Source organism: Rhinopithecus bieti, unplaced genomic scaffold (genome assembly GCF_001698545.2).
Source record: "Rhinopithecus bieti isolate Rb0 unplaced genomic scaffold, ASM169854v2 scaffold_41913, whole genome shotgun sequence".
NCBI classification, from domain to species: Eukaryota; Metazoa; Chordata; class Mammalia; order Primates; family Cercopithecidae; genus Rhinopithecus; species Rhinopithecus bieti.
Window position 1 is genome coordinate 2,885,666 of NW_016818964.1, and position 20,831 is coordinate 2,906,496.

The following is a 20,831-nucleotide window of genomic DNA, read 5'->3' on the forward strand; positions in this document are numbered from 1 at the left end:
TTTTTTTTTTTTTTTTGGCACTTCAATTGCTGAAGTCCTTGTCTTTGTGCTATGCTGTCTAATATGGTAGCCCCTAGTCACATGTGGCAATTTTAGTTTGAAATAAGGAAAATTAAAGAAAATTAAAGCTTTAGTTCCTCATTCATAATGAACTTATTTTAAAAAATGCTCAGTAGCTACATGTGGCTACCCTATTGAAGAATACAAATGATAAACATTTCCATCATTGGAGAAAGTTCTACTTGACAGCATTGTCTTAGAGTTGTTGAAATTTGCCCTGAATTTTTTAAAGTTTTCTACAGCTCTTAATAACTTTCTTGGACTATATCAACATCTTATTTCAATTATTATTATTATTTTTTTTTTATTATACTTTAAGTTCTAGGGTACATGTGCATAACGTGCAGGTTTGTTACATATGTATACTTATGCCATGTTGGTGTGCTGCACCCATCAACTCGTCTTATTTCAATTATAATTGATGCCATTTTCCATCTTGTACCCAGGAAAGCTACCCACATAATAAACCTCTCCTTTATCAAAGTGTTTGTCATTACAATGACACCTTATCATGAGGAATAAGCAGACACAAAGTGTTGAATAAGAACTATTTGTAACTGTCTTATAAATATTATATACTCCCTAAAAGCATTTATATTATATTTCATTCTTCTAGGTAGGACACCTAGAGTAATATATCATCTTCTATATAGAAATTAGTTACCATAATATCATGTATTAGGTGAATGGAAAAATAATTTATACCCTGAAATCTAGATAAAATACATTATTTAGGTTTCTGCAGTTACTACTGATAAGTTTTTCTAATTAGTCCAGATATTTGCTGAAATTGCTTAAAATGGAAAACTATATTATAATTTATAAAGTTTAATATAAACTCTTAGTTATTAAGATTTCTGTAGGTAACAATATTATTCTGGGGGAAGTGGGATTGATTTAAATCATTATGAAATTACTATTAATGTTTCTTATATGTATGATATGCTTTCCCCATAAGACTGAAAGCTTCTGGAGAGCAGACACAGTATCTTTATGATTTTTCATATTTTCTGCAGCAACTAGCCCAGTCACTGGTTTTTAGTAAGTTCTTGCTACACATTTATTGATTTGATTTGTTTTCTTCTATTGCTTACTGTGCAGGACAGAACTTACAAAAAGCATGGTGCTCCCTGAATTAATAGAACTTTCTAGGGATGAAGGCAGCAGTGTACGACTTGCAGCTTTTGAAACTTTGGTTAATCTGCTTGACATATTTGATACAGGTAAATCATGTGGATACATCTTTGCTTCTGAAAATAGTGTTTTTCTACGTGTTTTATGTCACCAATCAGGAATAAAAGTAGATTTAGAATTTCTTATGTTAAGCCTCCCTTCCTCTCCCTCTTTTTATGATTCATTCTGTTTTGGTGTCTTCTTGGCTTTCACTTTTACCTCATAGTGTCATAGTCCATTTTGTGTTGCTATAACAGAATACCTGAGACCAGGTAATTTATGAAGGAATTTACTTTGGCTCATATTTCTAGAGGCTGGGAAGTTCCGGATTAGCCAGCCCCATCTGACCTGTTTCTGATGAGGGCCTCATGCTGCCTCATGATGTGGCAGAGAAGTGGAAGGGGAAGCAGACCTGCAAAAGGGAGAGGGAACAAAAGAAACTGACTTTGTAACAACCTGCTCTCCAGAGAACTAACCCAGTCCCATGAGAGCTAACCCAGTCCCTTGTGAAGGAGATCTCACTTAATACCACAGGGACTTCACCAGTCAACCCATGAGAGTGGAGCCAGTGGGTGGACCCATGCAACCCCACCTCTTAAAGATTTCACCATCCGCTATTGCTGCACTGGGGCCAAGCCTTGACAGGCATTTTGATGGGGACAAACCATATTAAAACCAATACCACATGGCGTACAGTGTTGCTGTTACATATTCCATCTCTCTTTTCTCCTATCAAAACTTAACTGACTTGTGTGTGTATAGGGCTAAGAATTTACTTTAACTTTTTCACCTAATTGACATTAAGACAGATCCTAAGACATTGTCTACATGAGTTTCCTCTCTTTAATAATATTTTAATGCTAGAAATCTCATGGCCATTGGGGGAGAAATTTGGGATGGGGTATTTGAGTGGGAGAGGGTAAAGAGATATTCCTTAGTGTTATATAAATCATGTCACAGAGACAGTTAACTGCTCTACTGAATGTATGACTAGACTCTTGACTAATGTTGGACATTAGTTATCAGTAAACGTTAACTATTTTGATAAAGTGAAATTTGGAGGGGTAAATGTCAAGTACTTAAGTACAGAATTCAATTGTGTAATTATAGTATTACATTTAGTTGGATTACGAACATTTTATCTGAACTCCAGGAAGCCTCTTAAAGATTATTGCAATATGGACAATAATTGTGTTTGGATTTTCCAGAACAGTCATTTAGACAATATGACAAACCAGAGGAGTAAGACCTCAATACATGATAAGTGAATGAATAAATCTTTTTTCCTCTAATAATGGGGCATCCCCAGGCTCCAAACTAGAACCTTGCCATCATCTTTGATCTTTTCCCTTTTACTGCCCACACCCATTTATCACAGAGCTGGGTCTAACCTGTGTTTGAGGCTTTATTTCCTACCATTCTTTCCCACTCCTCTTGTGTCTGAGGCTCCAGTCCCACTTGCTTAGCATACCTTGTTTCACACCTCTAGTCTTTTCTCATACTTTTTCTTTCTCTGTTGTTCCTTCCCTCTGTTTTTCTCCTAGCCAACTCCTTCTGCTTCTTTTGTTTCCAGTTTAAATACAGTTTCCTCCCTGACATCTTTCTAAATCCCTGACACCAGGCGGTGGCAAACTATGGCCCCTAGAGCAAATCTGGCCCACCCCCTGTTTTTGTGAATGAAGTTTATTGGAACAGAACCACACTTATTTGTTCAGGTATTGTCTGTGGCTGTTTTTGTGATACAAGAACAGAGCCGAGTAGTTGGGACACAGCCTGCAAAGCCTACAATATTTACAAAAAAAGTTTATAGATCCCTGCCTCATACCAGCTGTTAAGACAGTGATCACATTGTCTTACATTTTTTGTGTTTGGCTTTTTTGCTGGTTTGCATTTCTCAAAATAAGAGACTATTTATTATTCATATTTCTCCTTCTACTTAGTTACAAGGCTTGTTCTGTAAGAAACACAGTGTGTTGAATGAAAGTCATTTAACAAAAATAGTAGATATCGCGCCGAAATGTAATGATAATAGTAATAATAATACTCGTAAGCCTGTTACAGCATTTTACTTAACATTTCCAGACAATAAAGAAGTGATTCATTTCTGAAATTTAAGAAAACGGTGAGAAATTTGGAGAGCATTTAGAATTGAGAGTTAAATATCCTCAGTACGTCAGATACTTGTGACCTAAGCAGATGTACTCAAAGAATCGATTAATTTTTTAAAGAAGAGCCATCTAAGAAGTAAAAGTGATGAAATTCAATACATAGAACATATTATAAGCTAATGTAATTTTAGTAAAAAATGAAATGATAAAATGGGCTTAAGCTGCAGCATGGTATGAGATGTGTGTAAAAGCGAATAAGAAAAGTTTCCTTTGCTTACTATTTATTTATGTTAATGGTATTAGAGTTCTTTTAGTTATTCAGACTCAAATCGTCAATCATCTTAGCTCTTTACTTCATAATCACTCTTTATATTCTGTTCCCAATGGCCTGCAATCTGAAGTCCAAATCCCTTAACCTGACATTAAAGTTTTTGATCATTTCAAGCCTCCTCTTAGCCCTTTTTCACCACCCACCTCCATCATCATTGCTTTCAGGTATTTTCTATTACTATGAGGCTAACGTAGTAATTTTTCTTTCTGGAATTTGTGTGTATTAGTTTCCACATGTGCAGTGTGGATGACTGAATTTAAAGTATGTATTATTTTGTTTTGTTTTCCAGATGACAGAAGTCAAACTATACTTCCCTTAGTGAAATCATTTTGTGAAAAATCTTTCAAAGCAGATGAATCAATTCTTATTTCTTTATCTTTCCATTTAGGAAAACTCTGTCATGGACTATATGGTATGATATATCCTAAGAATTTTGAGACTGTTTTCCCTTTTTTTCTACCTTAGTCATTAAACTTTGGCTCTTCAGTTAATTGTAAAGCCTAGCCCTTAAGTATATAAAAATCTTATGAGATCTTAGAATTTTGATAGCATCATTTAGAGCACATTTAGGAATGACTTTTTCACCAGTAGAACCTATTTGAAAGAACAATGACAGAATAAAGTAAGCATAGCTCTTTAAATCTCTGAATATTTTATACTTATGTATTATTTGGTATGTGATAATAGATGCTCAGGCTTATTCACTATTTGTATGTGGCAAGTATACACTTATTAACCATTTATTGAATAATTTATTATATCATTAGAGAAGTTCAGCTTGGGATGTGGAATAATACCATAACTCTTGGCATTTTGAACACATAGTTCTTAGCTTACTATATCAGTGTGAGATAGACTGTTTAATAATGAACTCATAACAATATTTTATGAGTTTCTAGCTCCTCAAGATACTTAATGAATGTGGAACCATTCCATTGATTAAAAATGTTTTGAATTTACTTTGCTGTCTTTCAGATTCCGTTTTTAAGCTCCTTTCCTGCAGAGACACATACACACATGCATGTGTCTTTTCTGCCAGCAATTTTAAAACATTTACTATCAGAAAATAGCAGATGTATAAATAGCCACAATGTTATTATTAGCGACTTTTTAGTGGCCTACAATATGATACATGCTGCAGCAATTAATGCAGGCATAGTTCCTGCATTATGTAAGTTATACTTTTGAAATTAAAATATTACTGGAATTAATATGAGGTAAAATAATGTGATCTGTTAGATTCCTAACAGTTACTCTTTTCATGTTCCTTTTATTTGTAAACTATCCGCAACCATTTATTTAAGTATTTGGCTTCAATTATATTTTTATTGTACTTTGATTTTCCCTTTTAAATTTTGTTTTCGATTGAAATGTTGAGCATAGGTTTTTATATTTGTTTTAGGAATTTTCACTCCAGATCAGCACTTGAGATTTTTGGAATTTTATAAGAAACTTTGTACATTGGGTTTGCAACAAGAAAATGGACACAATGAAAATCAGATTCCACCCCAAATCTTAGAGCAGGAGAAGAAATATATTTCAGTACGGAAGAACTGTGCTTATAACTTTCCGGTAATAAATATGTATTTATATTTACTGAGGATTTTTATTATAACTTTAAAATAGGTGCATAGATGGCATTCAAAATATTGCCATTTTTGACACTTGCTGCTTAGCATTATGTCTAGTGTACACAGTACACACAGAGTAAATATTTGAGAAATTTATATCTCTGTGTATAAATCAGAATGATATATACATATTTGGATCTTCCAAATATGATTTCTAATTAAATTACAATTCAGAGAATGTGATTTCAATTTAAGTGAGATGATTATAATATTAGGTATTGATGCATATTTTTCTTTCCTTCCCACTCATCTCCTCCCTTCCACCTCCACCAGGCCATGACTGTTTTTGTTGATCCTAAAAACTTCCACATGGAACTCTATTCTACATTCTTCTGCCTTTGCCATGACCCTGAAGTACCAGTCAGATACACTATTGCTATTTGCTTTTATGAAGTAAGTCTGAAGACTTAGTATCACTTTACATTTGTTGTTAATTCTACGTATGTATACTAGATGATTTTGTGCTTGTAGATTATAAGATATAGACTGGATATCTCTTTCATGTTCTAGTCTTAAATCTTGTTTAAAAACTTCCATAATTTTCTTCTTTCTTAGTATGTTTACAGAATCCATTTCCATAAATACATGATATTTGTGAATTCTTTTATTAACCCATTCATTCAGCATATCTATACCAAGTGTTTACTTTAAACCAGACATTGTGGTAGATATGGGTGATGCAGATTTTAAGGCAAAATCAGTTTTTATATGCTTTATAATATTTACAGTTAACTTTGCACCTAAACTTAAGCACTTGAGAACCAATAGAAAATTGAAACTCATTAATTATTTTTACTACAAATGGATGGTGTTTCATGAGCATGGCTTTTAGATTCTGCTATTATGACTCTCTATAAAGTACGAGCAAAAGTAAGTTGAAACTTTTATGATGAATTTAACTTTTTAACCCTTGAAGTTGAAATTTGGGGCATGTTTCTTGAATGACAGCAAGAAGTGCACATATACCGTGGTTGCAATAAATACGGATAAGCTATAGCTTTCAACTTCAAAACTGACACATAAAAACCTCTGGATAGGCCGGGCGTGGTAGCTCACGCCTGTAATCCCAGCACTTTGGGAGGCCGAGGCGGGTGGATCACGAGGTCAGGAGATCGAGCCCACCCTGGCTAACACGGTGAAACTCTGTCTCTACAAAAAATACAAAAAATTAGCTGGGCATGGTGGTGGGCGCCTGTAGTCCCAGCTACTCAGGAGGCTGAGGCAGGAGAATGGTGTGAACCCAGGAGGCGGAGCTTGCAGTGAGCCGAGATCTCCCCACTGCACTCCAGTCTGGGAGACACAGCGAGACTCCGTCTCAAAAAAAAAAAAAAAAGGAAACCTCTGGATAAGTGGTGTAAGTTCTTATTCTCAGTGAGAATATTTCACCCCCTTCCTTGCACTGTGTCCCTATGTCAGAGCACTTTGATTATCTGCAAGTGTGCAGGATATCTATCCATAGCATCATTATAAATGTTGCTTAGATTCTTTTTTGGCTATTGGGTGACAGTTTTACTTTTTTGAAAGAACACTTTTTCTGGTATGAATGAAATATATATGCATTATACAAAATCCTGGACATCTTCCCTTTAAATTAAAGTATAATTAGTTAAAATAATTTCAATGCTGCAAAATTATATCATCTTTGTAAAACACACCTGTAGAACTCTGCTTTTTAGGAGGAGTGGGGATAGGGTAGAGAGCACTGTCCAGCTGAGCAGAATATTCACCTCCAAGATGCATTAAATGGTCATTTAGGCTTGGTTACCACGTCTACATGTACTTGTTAGATCAGTAGTCTCCAGAGACAGTTATTCAAGATTGGAGTCTGAGAATGCAGTGTTTATATAATTTTAGACTTTCTGTTTTTTTCTCATCACTTTAATATATAATTTTATTTATCTTTTATAGTGGACATAACATAGCACCATATAATTAAACATATGGAAATGTACATATGTATACAAATATGCTTTCACTGGTGGAAGTGAGTTTGATAATCATTGATCTGTATTTGCTGGGTGGCTAGTTTTCATATTCTACCACAATCATACCATGTAGATAGGGTAAGAATGATGTGCCTCTCCATAAAATGAAGGGCTAGTGTAAGTTTTTTTTTTTTTTTTTAAGTAATGAAAATCCACTGGCGGATTTAAATTTTCTAACAGTGTTAATGCTAGCTTCTGATAATTGCTTTACTGTATTCTTTATTCTTATTTTTCATAATAATATTTTGGAAATATTTCGACAAGTCAAAAACAACTGTGTTAGAGCAAAGAATTTTAAAACACTTTCTTTATCCAGGGACCTTTTTTTTTTTTCTCTCAAATAAAACTTTAGTCAAGCCCAGTGTGTTTTAAAAAGAATAAGATGAAGTAGAAACAGGTAAATCCACCATTGTGGGCTCCGAGTTTATCTGGAGGAGACAAAAAACTACTGTTTACAAGGGGAACTGTATTATTCTAGACTCTCCCAACTCCTCTCATGCTGATTAAAGTCTTTGATGGGGAAAAGGAAAGTTGGTTTGCTTTCTTAGGAGTTATAACTACCCCGGTATCACTGTAGGCCTTCAGTAGAAGTTACCCTCTGGGAAGTTCTGAACTCATATGAATACTTACATACCTAGGATATCCTTTAAGACCCTGTTGGCTGCTCTAAGACTTTAAAATGTGAACTAGAGGCCCCTGTGGGCTTGTTATTGCTGTTGATGTGAAAGTTATGACTCTGGTAAATCCCATTCTTTTGTATTTCCTCACCCCTGTGTGTGTCCACACAGTTCAGCATGTCATGAGGCAGACTAGAAAGCTGGTTATTTGTGCCACTAATTTTTATAGAATCTAATTTTATATTTGCATTATAACATGGCTTTTAGAAGAAATATATAACAAGGATGTATTTTTAAAAATTGTTGTAACCTGTATCTGTCTAGTAGCCTTAAATCTGAGAGACTTTATTGCTATATTTTAGGTGTCTAAGCTTCTGAATTCTGGAGTATATTTAATACATCAAGAACTAATAACATTATTACAAGATGAATCACTGGAGGTAATATTTTCTTACTCTTTGATTTTTAATTCTTTTATGTTTGGTCCAAATATACCAATGCCTTTTCTCCCCTACTTCTTGGAATTGTGTGGACTCTTTCAGCTGACTAGCTCCAGAAGCTTCAAATTGTTGTACTACTGTATCATAAACTGGATATTGGGAAAATAGTTTAAAAAATTAGATTTTAAAATATATTCAGTTTTAAAATTTAGTATATGCATATTTGTTTATTAAGAAAAATTTAGGAAGTGCCAAAAAACAGACAAAAGAATGCCTTTAATTTCAATGACTGTTACTATTTGTTTTCTTTTTCTTTTTTTATATGAATGGTCTTTCCTATATAAAGGTTTTTATTTTACTCAATTGTAATCATATATCACATTTTATAACTTTTTTCTCTTGCCACTGTTTGTGTAGTATTTTACCACTTAATATGTACTTACAAAGACTTTGAAATACTTTATTTTTATTTATGTATTTATTTTTTTTGAGACGGAGTCTCTCTCTGTCGACCAGGCTGGAGTGCAGTAGCACGATCTCGGCTCACTGCAAACTCTGCCTCCCGGGTTCACGCCATTCTCCTGCCTCAGCCTCCCAAGTAGCTGGGACTACAGGCGCCCACCACCACACCCGGCTAATTTTTTGTATTTTAGTAGAGATGGGGTTTCACAGTGTTAGCCAGGATGGTCTCGATCTCCTGACCTCGTGATCCGCCCACCTCAGCCTCCCAAAGTGCTGGGATTACAGGCGTGAGCCACCGCGCCCGGCTGAAATACTTTATTTTGATGCTATATTTAGGTATTTCTTTCACCTAAATGTTAGTTTGCAAAGCGCAACTCATGAGTATTTTGATATCACTGAGAATATTATCTGATTTAAAATACCTGTTAAAAGTTTGGAGGCAGTTTTTGAACATGTTAGTTTTGTAGAAGTAGCTGTCTCAGATTTAGACTATTTGAACAATGTCAAGAGGCAGGTACACTAATCTCTTTTCGAAGGTTGGCCAAGGCAGTTGATCATGTTTCTAAGACTTTTCAGCAAGAAGATGGCAGAGTGAGAAAATAGAAATACCCAAAATGTTGTTTGGGAAAAAAAAAAAAAAAAAAAACCACTATTACTATATAGAAATTGACATGTAGAATTAACTAATCTAGAAATAAAACATAGTAATCACTATAACAGTAATAAATATCTCTGTTAAAAGGTACTAGATGCTCTTATAGATCATCTTCCAGAAATCTTGGAACTTATGTCTACTGGTGGAGAAAGCAGTGTTCAAGAAAATAAGGTAAACTTCATCTTTCAGAAACATTCTGAGCTGTGTAAATATTATCCTACTCTACAGGGTGTTGTGAGGCATCAATGAAAGAATGTTTGGAAAGCATGTAAAATAGTGTATGCCACATAGTAGGTAGTCAGTAAAAGCCTGTTAGAGTATGAACAGCTTGAATTTCCTCTATCTTTCTTAACGTTAATAATTTTAAATTACCATGATTGTTGTTTATTGTCTTTGGACTTTATGTTCATATTTTCATTTTTCATTAGCATTAATGATTATTCCAAGAATAGCAAATAGGACAAAAGGGTAGAAATTTATTCTTTATTATTAATTTTAAGCCACTGTGTAACCTAAGAAAAGGATAGGAATTTAGGAGGTCAAAGCTTGTTGACAGTAATATATAATACATTTTACTGTAGTTAGAAAAGTTGCTATGATAATCTGACAGGAAGAAGAATGAGTTGCAGTTTTTATTTCAAAATTTGGTTCACAGGAATCATACGTTTTACTTAATGATTTCTTTTAAAAGTGTTTGATTTAGTCAGATAATTATCTCCTTGTGACAACTAAGATATCTCCTAAACTCTGAAATGAGAAGGAGTATTCCCCTCCCCAATGTGTTACAAAATTGAGTACTTTTACTGAGTGCTGCAATTTATTTATTTATTTATAATTGATTTTTTTTGATGCATTTCATTTTTCAGTTATCTTCTCTGCCTGACTTGATTCCAGCACTCACAGCCGCTGAACAGCGAGCTGCAGCCTCTTTGAAATGGAGAATTCATGAGAAGCTACTTCAGAAATATGCCTGCCTGCCACACGTCATATCAAGTGATCAGATTTATTACCGTTTCTTACAAAGAATGTTCACAATCGTGATGACAAATGTGAGCTCTGTACCTTTCATCTTACTCTTTTGAACTCATGGTTGATTCTGGAATTTTCAAAACTCTTCATATTTTCAAAATAGTGGAACAAACTCAGTTCATTCCATTCTCCCGAGGAGGATGTCAGCCTCCTAGGTCCAGAGGAGGGGACTCAGGTTTCCCTTTCCTTCCCCACTAGGTCTCCCTCTGCGAATCTTCTCTCTAGCTGGAGAGAGGAATGACTAGGTGGCACTTTCACGTATCCTTTGATCATATACTGCCAAGAACAGGGTAGACTCACTTCAAACTTGAAATAGTTCTTCTTAAGAGGAAGGTTGACAGGACTCAGTGACCTTGACTGCAAAGGACCTTCTGTTCTGATGTGCACCTCTGATGCATCCACACCCTTTATGTCTGACCCCAGCTATGCTGTTTTGCCAAGGCACCCCTTAAGCTTCCTGTTATAAGTTTGGTTAATTTTATAGTGTGGCAATGGAACAGAGAAAGCTTATACAAATACATGGATGCCCTAGTATTGATAGCCTTATAAATAGTGTTAAAAGAAAAAAAAAAGACTCCTCCCTCAAAACAAGGTGGCACTCAAGCCTCCCCACAAAGTTGTCTACTTTTTTCACAGAAATTTCCAAGGGGATTATTTAACTCATAATTCAACTTACATTTAATATGACATCCTATTGCAATGTTTTGAAATATAGAAACATTCCATGGCTCTGTGATCTGGGCACAGAAGGCTTGGGACAAATCCAACTGGTCAGGCCTACCTCTGGGGCAGATGCTGAGTTGGGGGAGTGCAAGCTGGGTGGGTCCCACACTCATCTGCTGGGCTGAAAACCCTGGGGTGCATGTGCCTACCTGGTTGTATACCAGTTGTACCACTGCCCTGCCCAGGGATCTTCCACCCTTGACAAACTGCACGGCCAGACTACCAGCAGACATACCTTGCAACCTGCTCTGAGCTGGAATCAATCCTACTGAAACTATTCAAAAAAATTGAGGAGGAAGGGTTCCTGTTTAACTCATTCTACAAAGCTGCCATCACCCTGATACCAAAATCTGCCAAAGACACAACAAAAAAAGAAAACTACAAGTCAGTGTTCCTGATGAACATCAACATAAAAATCCTCAAGAGAATACTAGCAAACCAAATCCAGTAGCACATCAAAAAGTTAATTCACCAATCAAGTGGGCTTCATTCCTGCAATGTGAGGTTAGTTCAACATAAGCAAATCAATAAATGTTATTTGCCACATAAACAGGATTAAAAGCAAAAATTACATGATCATCTCAATAGACGCAGAAAAGGCTTTTGATAAAGTCCAGTGTCTCTGTGTTAAAAACCCTCAACAAACTAAGCACTGAAGAAACATACCTCAAAGTAATAAGAGCTCTCTATGACAAACCCACCGCCAACATCATACTGATTGGGCAAAAGCTGGAAGCCATCCGCTTGAGAATTGGAACAAGACAAGGATGCCCACTCATACCACTCCTATTAAACATAGTACTGGAAGTCATAGGCAGAGCAATCAGGCAAAAGAAAGAAATTAAAGGCATCCAAATAAGAAAAGAGGAAGTCAAATGATCTCTCTTTGCTGATATGATACTATACCTAGAAAACCCTAAGGATGTTGTCAGAAGGCTCCTAGACCTGATAAACCACTACAGTAAAGTTTCAGGTTACAAAACCAATGTGCAAAAATCAGTAGCATTTCTATACATCAATAACGTTCAAGCTGAGAGCCAAATCAAGAATGCAATCCCAATTATAATAGCCACAAAAAATATCCAGTAACACATCTAATCACGGAGACGAAAGAGCTCTACAAGGGGAACTATGAAACACTGCTGAAAGAAATCATAGATGGCATAAACAAATGGAAAAACATTCCGTGCTCATGGATTAGAAGAATTAATATTGTTAAAATGGCCATATTGCCCAAAGCATTCTACAGATTCAACACATTCCTGTCAAACTACCAATGTCATTTTTCATAGAATTAAAAAAATTATTCTAAAATTATGCTTGAATAGCCAGCACAATCTTCAGCTGGTATTTCAGCCCTCTGAATACCAGTTTCCTATCAGCCTTTTACCTGTTAGTTTTAGAATCCATTGATGATCCTTACTTGAATCGGTGATTTCATTATAACTTCCTAAATAATTTTAAAATTCCATCATTTCTTATGCATTTTTGATGGTGGCATTGTGTGAAGAAGTGCATTCCTTTGTCCACATTGGTTGTTTGATTGCCTTGAGCTACATTTACTAAGGTAAAGACAGGATGAATTCTCAATTTTTTTCCTCTAATTATCAGTTTTCAGAGCTAGGAGGTGGTGTAGTAGCTATTTTTAATGGTGACAAGTGCACTTTGTTTTTAACATCGACTCTCTTTTAGATAAAATAATGTTATTGCAGTTATTATTTTTTTGTGCACAAATTGTTACAACTTCTTCAAGCTGGTTCTTAAGTGCTTTTGACCTGATTATATTTATCTTTGACTTCTGGCCCAGGAGAATACCTTATACCATAAACTATAATATGTGTTTTATGTGAGGTACAAAATATATATATTTTCATGACTATTATATATGTATTTGAAATTCTATCAGTATGTGTAAAATGAAAGAAAGAATAACATGCTTTTATGTAATTCACCATTTATCAAAAATTCATTTTCCTTAAGTCCAGTCATGTTTCTGCTTATGTATATTTTTTAAATTTTCTTTTCTAAATCAAAGGAAATACCCTCTTTTTAAACAGATTAAACAGATTAAAAACCCCACTCAAATTACACCTGATATAATGTGAATAGCTCATATAAAATATGAGAGGAGGTAGCAGGCAACACTGTCTCAGCAATGTAAAGTTTCATTCTATTTGAATTTCAGGGATCCCCACTATAATATTTGGGATCTTTAGTAATTCAACATTATATTTTTATGTAAGTCAAGATAATGAACATGAATTTATACTGGACACAATATGTCTGGTTGAGAAATTTTTCTCTAATGTATGGTTTGAACCCAAACCCAGGAAAGGTAAATGGCCATATTTATTTAGAATTAAGGTTCTGCCTGGTGGTGTGACAGAAATTGAAAGGACAAAGGACTTGAAATACTGGTAAGAATGATTGACATGGTGCTCTTTGGATTCTAAATGTCATCTGTATCATTAAGAGCTAGAATTAAGCCAGAAGGATTGAAGAGTATACCTGATCACGGGATCTCTAAATGTGTATTTTAGTAGTGACATATTTTTGGTGATGTACCCGACACATGGCATGTTGTAGCAAATGTTTGTCAGATGAATGAATGACAAAGTCCAGGGAACAGCTAAAAGAATAAGTGGCAGGGGTGTATATGATAATGTAAGATGAGATGGCAAGGAAATAAGAGTCAAATCTGGATGATTTGGACTTGACTATGCCAAATTAATTTTGTAATATAAGTATTGGTTGATTTGCCTGAGTGATTAACATTAAATTATGAAGATACTTCCATAAGGATGTAATAAGTTCAATGAGTTGAGAGGCAGCGAACACCTTATTTTAGTCAATGACTTAAAATTGATTTGGTGGGGCCAAATTATCTAGACTAGAATTAGCCTAGTATAACTGTCTGTCTGTCTTATTTCTTCAAGAATGTCTTACCTGTCCAAAAGGCAGCCTCACGAACTCTATGCATTTTTCTGCGTTATAATCGTAAACAAGAACAGAGACATGAGGTCATTCAAAAATTAATTGAACGTAAGTAATCATTGTCTACTATTTTGAGAAAGGAAAGTAAACAAACTAGTTGGCTTTAGTTATATCTGACTTATGTGTCATTTTGCTGTGAATAATTAGGTTACTATTGGGTTTTATAAGTTGATTTTTATTTTTTAGAAATCCTATGGCAAGATTAGATCTGTGATGAATGAAAGTAATAATTACTCTGTTTTCTTTTGTGATTGTCTACACTTTAGAAATTACAATATGTTTACCTATATTGAAAGCTCAGTTTCTACCCTGATGAAATAACATTTGGAACTAAAATATAAATAGAAAATCCATGAATCTAATCATTTATTTTATGGTCCTATTTCAATATTCACATACTTAACAGAATCTGGGATTTTTCCTTGAATAGAGTTGATAGTATATTTGAATATAAATTTGATGAGCCTAGTTGGTTTATAATGTCTTAAGAAACTAAGTTAGTTTACAAATGCAAATTTATTTTAATTTGATAAAGGCTAAAATCAAGGCAAAAACATTTGGTTTATAGTATTGATTTTAGAAATATTTGCACACACCTATATATACTTAGTCAATTTGTTAATTATTGTATATTTGCTTTGCCCATAATGTCTTAATGTTTTTACTAAACTATATTATCCAGCATAGGCAGGTAATGGGATTTTCTAGTTATTGGGGTTTACCAGTTTAAGTGTGTATCACTACTTTCCAAAAAATTAGAGTACTTTTATAAAATACCATTTAAGAAAAAGTATGCTCAGTATACTTTAATCTTTCTTTTTATAATCTTATTTTAATTCGGTTTTCATTATTCAGTGGTAGGGGCTCATGTTTAGAATGTTTTATTTTGAAAGAAGATTCAGTTTGTTTTATTTTGAACATTTATGTAAAAGTAGAAAATTAGCCTTTTAATATTGACCTGAATTATTGTCAGTAATGCTGTTTATATGTGACTGTATCTACTTTAGGCATTTTTAAGGAAACAAAGGGAACAAAACAGTTAATCTGATTTTAAAACAATTTGAAGTTATACAGACTTGTGTTTGAATTCTAGCTCTGCACCTACCAGCTGTGTGACTTTAAACTCACTGAATCTCAGTATCCTTATTTTTTAGGAGGAAGAAGTATGTGCATCTCTTTGGGCTGCTTTTCAGGGCTAAATGAGATAATATGTATAAAGTACTTAGCATAGTGGGTGATAAAAAGTAGTATATACAGTCACTCCATAGTTAATAAATGCTTATGAAATTGAATGAAATGTTTGACAAAACGTTTTTATGGTTTTTGAGGTGTCAATTTGGGGATTTACAAATCTGAGGTATATCATAATGATTTTTTCCCTCTTATCTCTTGTATTTGCTAGCCATATTGTGGGTATGAAGAAACTTGTTATGCGTTTTGTGTGTCTAACTTTGTCACATTAATTTCATGTAGGAAAATATAATTTTGTTGTTGTTTCTAGAATTGGGCCAAGGAAAAGTTACTGGAATAGACTTCGATTTTTGGATACCTGTGAATTTATTATAGAGATATTTTCCAAATCATTTTTCTGTAAATATTTCTTTCTACCTGCTATTGAACTGACACATGATCCAGTAGCAAACGTGAGGTATGTTATCAATCAATGAAAATATTTGAAAATGTATTTATTTTTATCTACTATAGTGAACATATGCAAAATCTTTTCCTTAGCCAATTAAAAACTTAAGTCAAGAATTTACATGTGCTTTGAAATTCTTAGTATTCATAATTGATGGGTATCAGTAAGACTTGGAAGCATACTCTTTCAACACTGTCTCAGATCTTTTGTCTTTACTGGATTGAGAGCAGTAAGTCAAAGCCAGATTGGTAAACTTCTTCGGCCATTTGGATGTACACATTGACACGATTAGAAGATCGAGTTGATCTACCATTAAAACTAAAGAAAAGATGGTCGGTAGCCTTATCACTTCAAAGTTGTTTGATGAGCATCTGTTAGTTTTTAGAGGCCCGTTTTTTCAAAGAAGTAGAACTGCTTCAAAGTCTTCATCTTGTCTTTTGTTTAGCTGCCTTATATTTTGAAATCCAGTAAAATGTTAATTTCATTTGATTAACTGTTAAGTTGGAAGGAACAGATCTGAAAATGGCTTGCCTGGAAATGGAAAAAAATAATAAATATATTTTGTCCTTTTTCTCTCCAAATGAGCACAACACTCCTTTTTTATTGTGGTAAAATATATATGATATAAAATTTACTATTTTAACCATTTATAAGTGTGTAGTTCAGTGGCATTAAAGTACATGCATGTTATTACTTAAGAGCTATTTTTGTACGTTTGATAATGGAATGAAAATAATTTTAAACTCTCCTGTTTAAAATAAATTTAAGCCCAGCCATTAGATTACTGTGTTCTAAGTCCTGTGTCTCTATTTTGAACTTGAACTCAGATCTGCAGGAAAGAGAGATATCAGAGTCAGTTGGCCAAAGGCTTTCCTGAACAAACTCTAGAACTCCCTGCTGAATTTCTATACATTAGGGGCACTTAGTTTTATGCATCTGAAAGATGCATGTGTACCACTTTTATAAACAACTGATGTGAATTTTAGGCAATACGTAAAACGTCAAAACTTTTTAATAGGAAGAGTTGGTGAGATAATAAGCTAACTGAGATTAATAGTCTTGGTGTTGAGATATATATGAAGATGAATTGTCAAAAGATATTGAAAAGTTCAACCTAAGAATTTTATGAGCATTTTTTAATGGGAACAAATCTAGAAGTTTTTGTTTTGTATTTTAAATGTGAGAAAATACAGAAAGCACAACTGCATTGACTTTAATTTTTGGTGTATGTTTCTTGTGCTTTATAAATGAGAGGTGGGGTATTGCTGACATTTAAAGTGAATTGAAAAGAACCTTTTCGGCTGGGCGTCGTGGCTCATGCCTGTAATCCTAGCACTTTGGGAGGCCGAGGTAGACGGGATCACTTAAGGCCAGGAGTTTGAGACCAGTCTGGCCAGCATGGTGAAACCCCGTCTCTACTAAAAATATAAAAATGAGCTGGGCATGGTGGTACATGCCTGTAGTCCCAGCTACTTGGGAGGCTGAGGCAGGAGAATCACATGAACCTGGGAGGTGGAGATTGCAGTGAGCTGAGATCATACCACTGCACTTCAGCCTAGGTGACAGAGCAAGATTTCATCTCAAAAAAAAAAAAAAGGAACCTTTGGTAATTCTTTAGATTTTAGCTTTTCCTAAACAACTAATGGGTCCAGCTTTATGAACATTTTGTGAATTGCAATTGTGATTCTATAAAAGCAACTTTCAATGTGATGTATTGTCACTTATCAAGCAGTTGACAAAAATAATTTGAAAGGAAATGAAATCATCTCTACTTTGATCAGTGTAACAAAGAGCATGACATTGACTCTACGAGAAAGAAATCTGCCAATTTAAAAAACCAAATGAAGAATAATTAATTATTACTCTGTTAATTTCAGAGATTTACAGGACAGCAGATTATTGTATAACTGTGTGTCTTGGTTCCTACTCTCTTGCGTGGCCAGCTGCTAGCCAAGAAATGTATCCGACAACACTGTATGCTAACTGGCTTTGGGTATAAAAGCACTTGCTCAGTGCTTTAGAGATGTGCAGATAGAATGAAAGCCATCACAGGCAAGGGTGGTAGGATCATGTTGGTTAGGAGGACAGTTTCTGTTGCCACACTCCCTGAGCTGAAATTCCAGCTCTACATTAAATGTGTATCTTTAGCCAAGTTACAAAACTTCTGTGTGCATTGATTTCCTTAGTACCTAATTTATAAATTATTCTGAGGCACAAATAACTGAGATAATATACATAAATTATCTGAAAGGTGTGGTCCCTAATCTCAAGAATTAGATCATCTCAGGGGCCCAGGAGTCTCATAGAGATGAATCACTACAATGGATTGGGTAGCTTCTGCTGAATATCTATTTTCTAGACATGCCTTGGGTTGTAAAGAATGGAGTGTGCATAGATTGTTAAGTGTTTTTGTTTTTCCTTAAGTTAATGTTTAAAATTTAAATTCACCAAGTTTAGACAATATCAAACTGGAAAAAGACTCTTGGTATTCAGAGAAGCCTTTTCTACAGCTGCCAGAAATGATATAATTTCTTTGGGGGGTTGATATTCCTTAATTATAGAAAGCATTGCTAGGTTAGGCTGTATCCATGGTGAACTGTGAATGAGATTGAGACCATTGTTGCTATTTATAGTGCTGGAAATCCTACAGGAGGAGCTTCTTTACCCTTTTGGTTAAATAAAAGCAAATTTTGTTGTATATGAAGAATCCTCAAGTAAAGATTCAGCTGAGAAAGTGTTCTGGAAACTCTAAAAATGAAATTCAGGTGTCTCAAGGGTTGCAATAAAGATAAAAAATAATAATTTGGAGAGCATTCAGATGAATGAATGAACATAGCAGCTATAAAATAGATACCCACCTAGCATCGCTCTCTAAAACAGCCATGGAAAAAGAGTAGACTTTTAGCTTAGCAAAGCAGAGTATTTCCTCTGAAACGCCTCCTCCTAGAAAGGCTTTTTTTTTTTTTTTTTTTTTTTTTTGGTTTTGGGTTTTACTCTTACCTTCCTGGCATTCTTCAACCTCCTTGTTTCTTCCTTTCCAACCCAGTCTAGACTGTGGTAGTGCCTTAGACCAGTTTAGACTAGGTCCTTTTATCCTTTTCTTCTCTAACTGTACACATTACTTTGATGATCTCTCCCATTTCATGGTTTAAATATCACCTACTTGCTGAAGATTCCTCACTTTATCTGAAGCATTGACATCTACTCTGGATAGGCTAGATGGATAGTCAACTTATTGAGCCTGTTGCCCACTTAGCATTTCCACTGTATATCTGATAGACATCTCAGACTTAATCTGTCTAGAATTCAGTCTTCATCTTTCTTATCTGCTTTTGCTCTTCTCCATCTCAGGAAATAACCATCCCACCTACTTAGATCAAAACCTTAAATAAATTCTTCTCTCTGTCATTCTACCTCCAATCCCTCAGTACATTCTGCTGCTTGTAAAAGATATTCAGAATCCAGGCCAGGCGTGGTGGCTCATGCCTGTAATCCCAGCACTTTGGCCAAGGCAGGCGGATCACAAAGTCAGGAGATTGAGACCATCTTGGCTAACACGGTGAAACCCCATCTCTACTAAAAATACAAAAAGAAATTAGCTGGGTGTGGTGGCGAGCACCTGTATTCCCAGCTACTTGGGAGGCTGAGGCAGGAGAACGGTGTGAACCTGGGAGCCAGAGCTTTCAGTGAGCTGAGATCACGCCACTGCACTCCAGCCTGGGTGACAGAGCGAGACTACATCTCCAAAAAAAAAAAAAAAAAAAAAAAAGAAGAGATTCAGAATGCAACTGCTTCTCACCACCTTTTCCTGCTACCACTCTGGATCAATGCACCATCATCTCTTGCCTGAATTATTTTAAGAACTTTTCCTAGTGTTTCTCTTTTTCTGTTTTTGACCAGCTACAGTCTAATTTCAACACAGTAGGCAGATGATGCTTGTAAAACATTGTCAGATCATTTCACCCCTCTGCTCAAAATCTACCAATGGCTTCTTGTCATACTCAAAATAAAAGGCAATTTCCTTACAGTGGCTCTCAAAGCCTCTTATTTACCACTCTGAGCTCTCCTGCTAGTCTCACCTTCACTCTGTTTTGGCACAATGGCCAATTTGCTCATTTGGACCAACAGTAGAGACAAACTCTCCATATTTGCTGTGATGCTCTTTTCCAGATATTCACATAGCTTATTCCCTAATTTTCTTTAGGTCTTTGCTTAAATATCATCTTTTCAGTGGAACCTTCAATGACAACCCTCTCTGGCCACCTGCTTTAAAACCGATTAATCCCCTGCCCCTGGTACTCCCTTGCCTTTATTCCTTGCTTTATTTTTCTCCATAGTATTTAACACTGTCTGACAGATTTTCCTTGTTTCTTTTCTCTTCTCTGCTCCCATACTAGAATGTAAGTTCCAAGAGAGCAGAGAATTTTGTTGGTTTTATTTACTGTTATATCTCAGCATCCAGCATGATGAATGCTTGACACATAATAGACACTCCATGAATATATCTTGCATGAATAAATGAAGTCTCAGGCTATCTAAAACTTGATTTTTCTTTGTTTCGTGTTACTGTTATTCTTAGTTATTAAATTCATTCAAGAGTAAATACTATTTTATTATAGAATGAAACTTTGCTACCTGTTGCCCAAAGTGAAATCTACTCTGAAGATTCCTGCTGATAAGCATCTACTTCAGCAGTTAGAAATGTGTGTGAGAAAACTCCTGTGTCAAGAAAAAGATAAAGATGTTCTGGCTATTGTAAAAAGAGTAAGTATCACTCTTGCCAGAATGTTGCATTTTTTTTTGTATTAAGGTAGTAAGAATCATAACTTCACTATTTCAGCTTGACAGGATAGCAATATATTAAAATATTTTTATCCTTGCTGAAGTTGTAAGAATTAGTAAATGATTTGGTTGATATGTGCTACAACTGGATATGAAAGTTTTGAAGGGCACCTAGACATTAAACTTTTATTACTAGTAATAT

General features: G+C 34.9%; 1 protein-coding gene across 1 annotated transcript in view; it reads left to right on the plus strand.

Annotated features, from left to right (window-relative positions):
- PPP4R4 (protein phosphatase 4 regulatory subunit 4) overlaps positions 1 to 20,831 on the plus strand; it is a 120,164-nt gene that overhangs the window by 75,090 nt on the left and 24,243 nt on the right. Inside the window, exons 7-16 of the mRNA XM_017857865.1 lie at positions 1,162 to 1,283; positions 3,962 to 4,084; positions 5,075 to 5,244; positions 5,577 to 5,696; positions 8,268 to 8,345; positions 9,550 to 9,633; positions 10,329 to 10,511; positions 14,151 to 14,260; positions 15,710 to 15,856; positions 20,467 to 20,611. Coding sequence (XP_017713354.1) covers positions 1,162 to 1,283; positions 3,962 to 4,084; positions 5,075 to 5,244; positions 5,577 to 5,696; positions 8,268 to 8,345; positions 9,550 to 9,633; positions 10,329 to 10,511; positions 14,151 to 14,260; positions 15,710 to 15,856; positions 20,467 to 20,611 — 1,282 coding nt within the window. The remainder of the gene's footprint in view (positions 1 to 1,161; positions 1,284 to 3,961; positions 4,085 to 5,074; positions 5,245 to 5,576; positions 5,697 to 8,267; positions 8,346 to 9,549; positions 9,634 to 10,328; positions 10,512 to 14,150; positions 14,261 to 15,709; positions 15,857 to 20,466; positions 20,612 to 20,831) is intronic.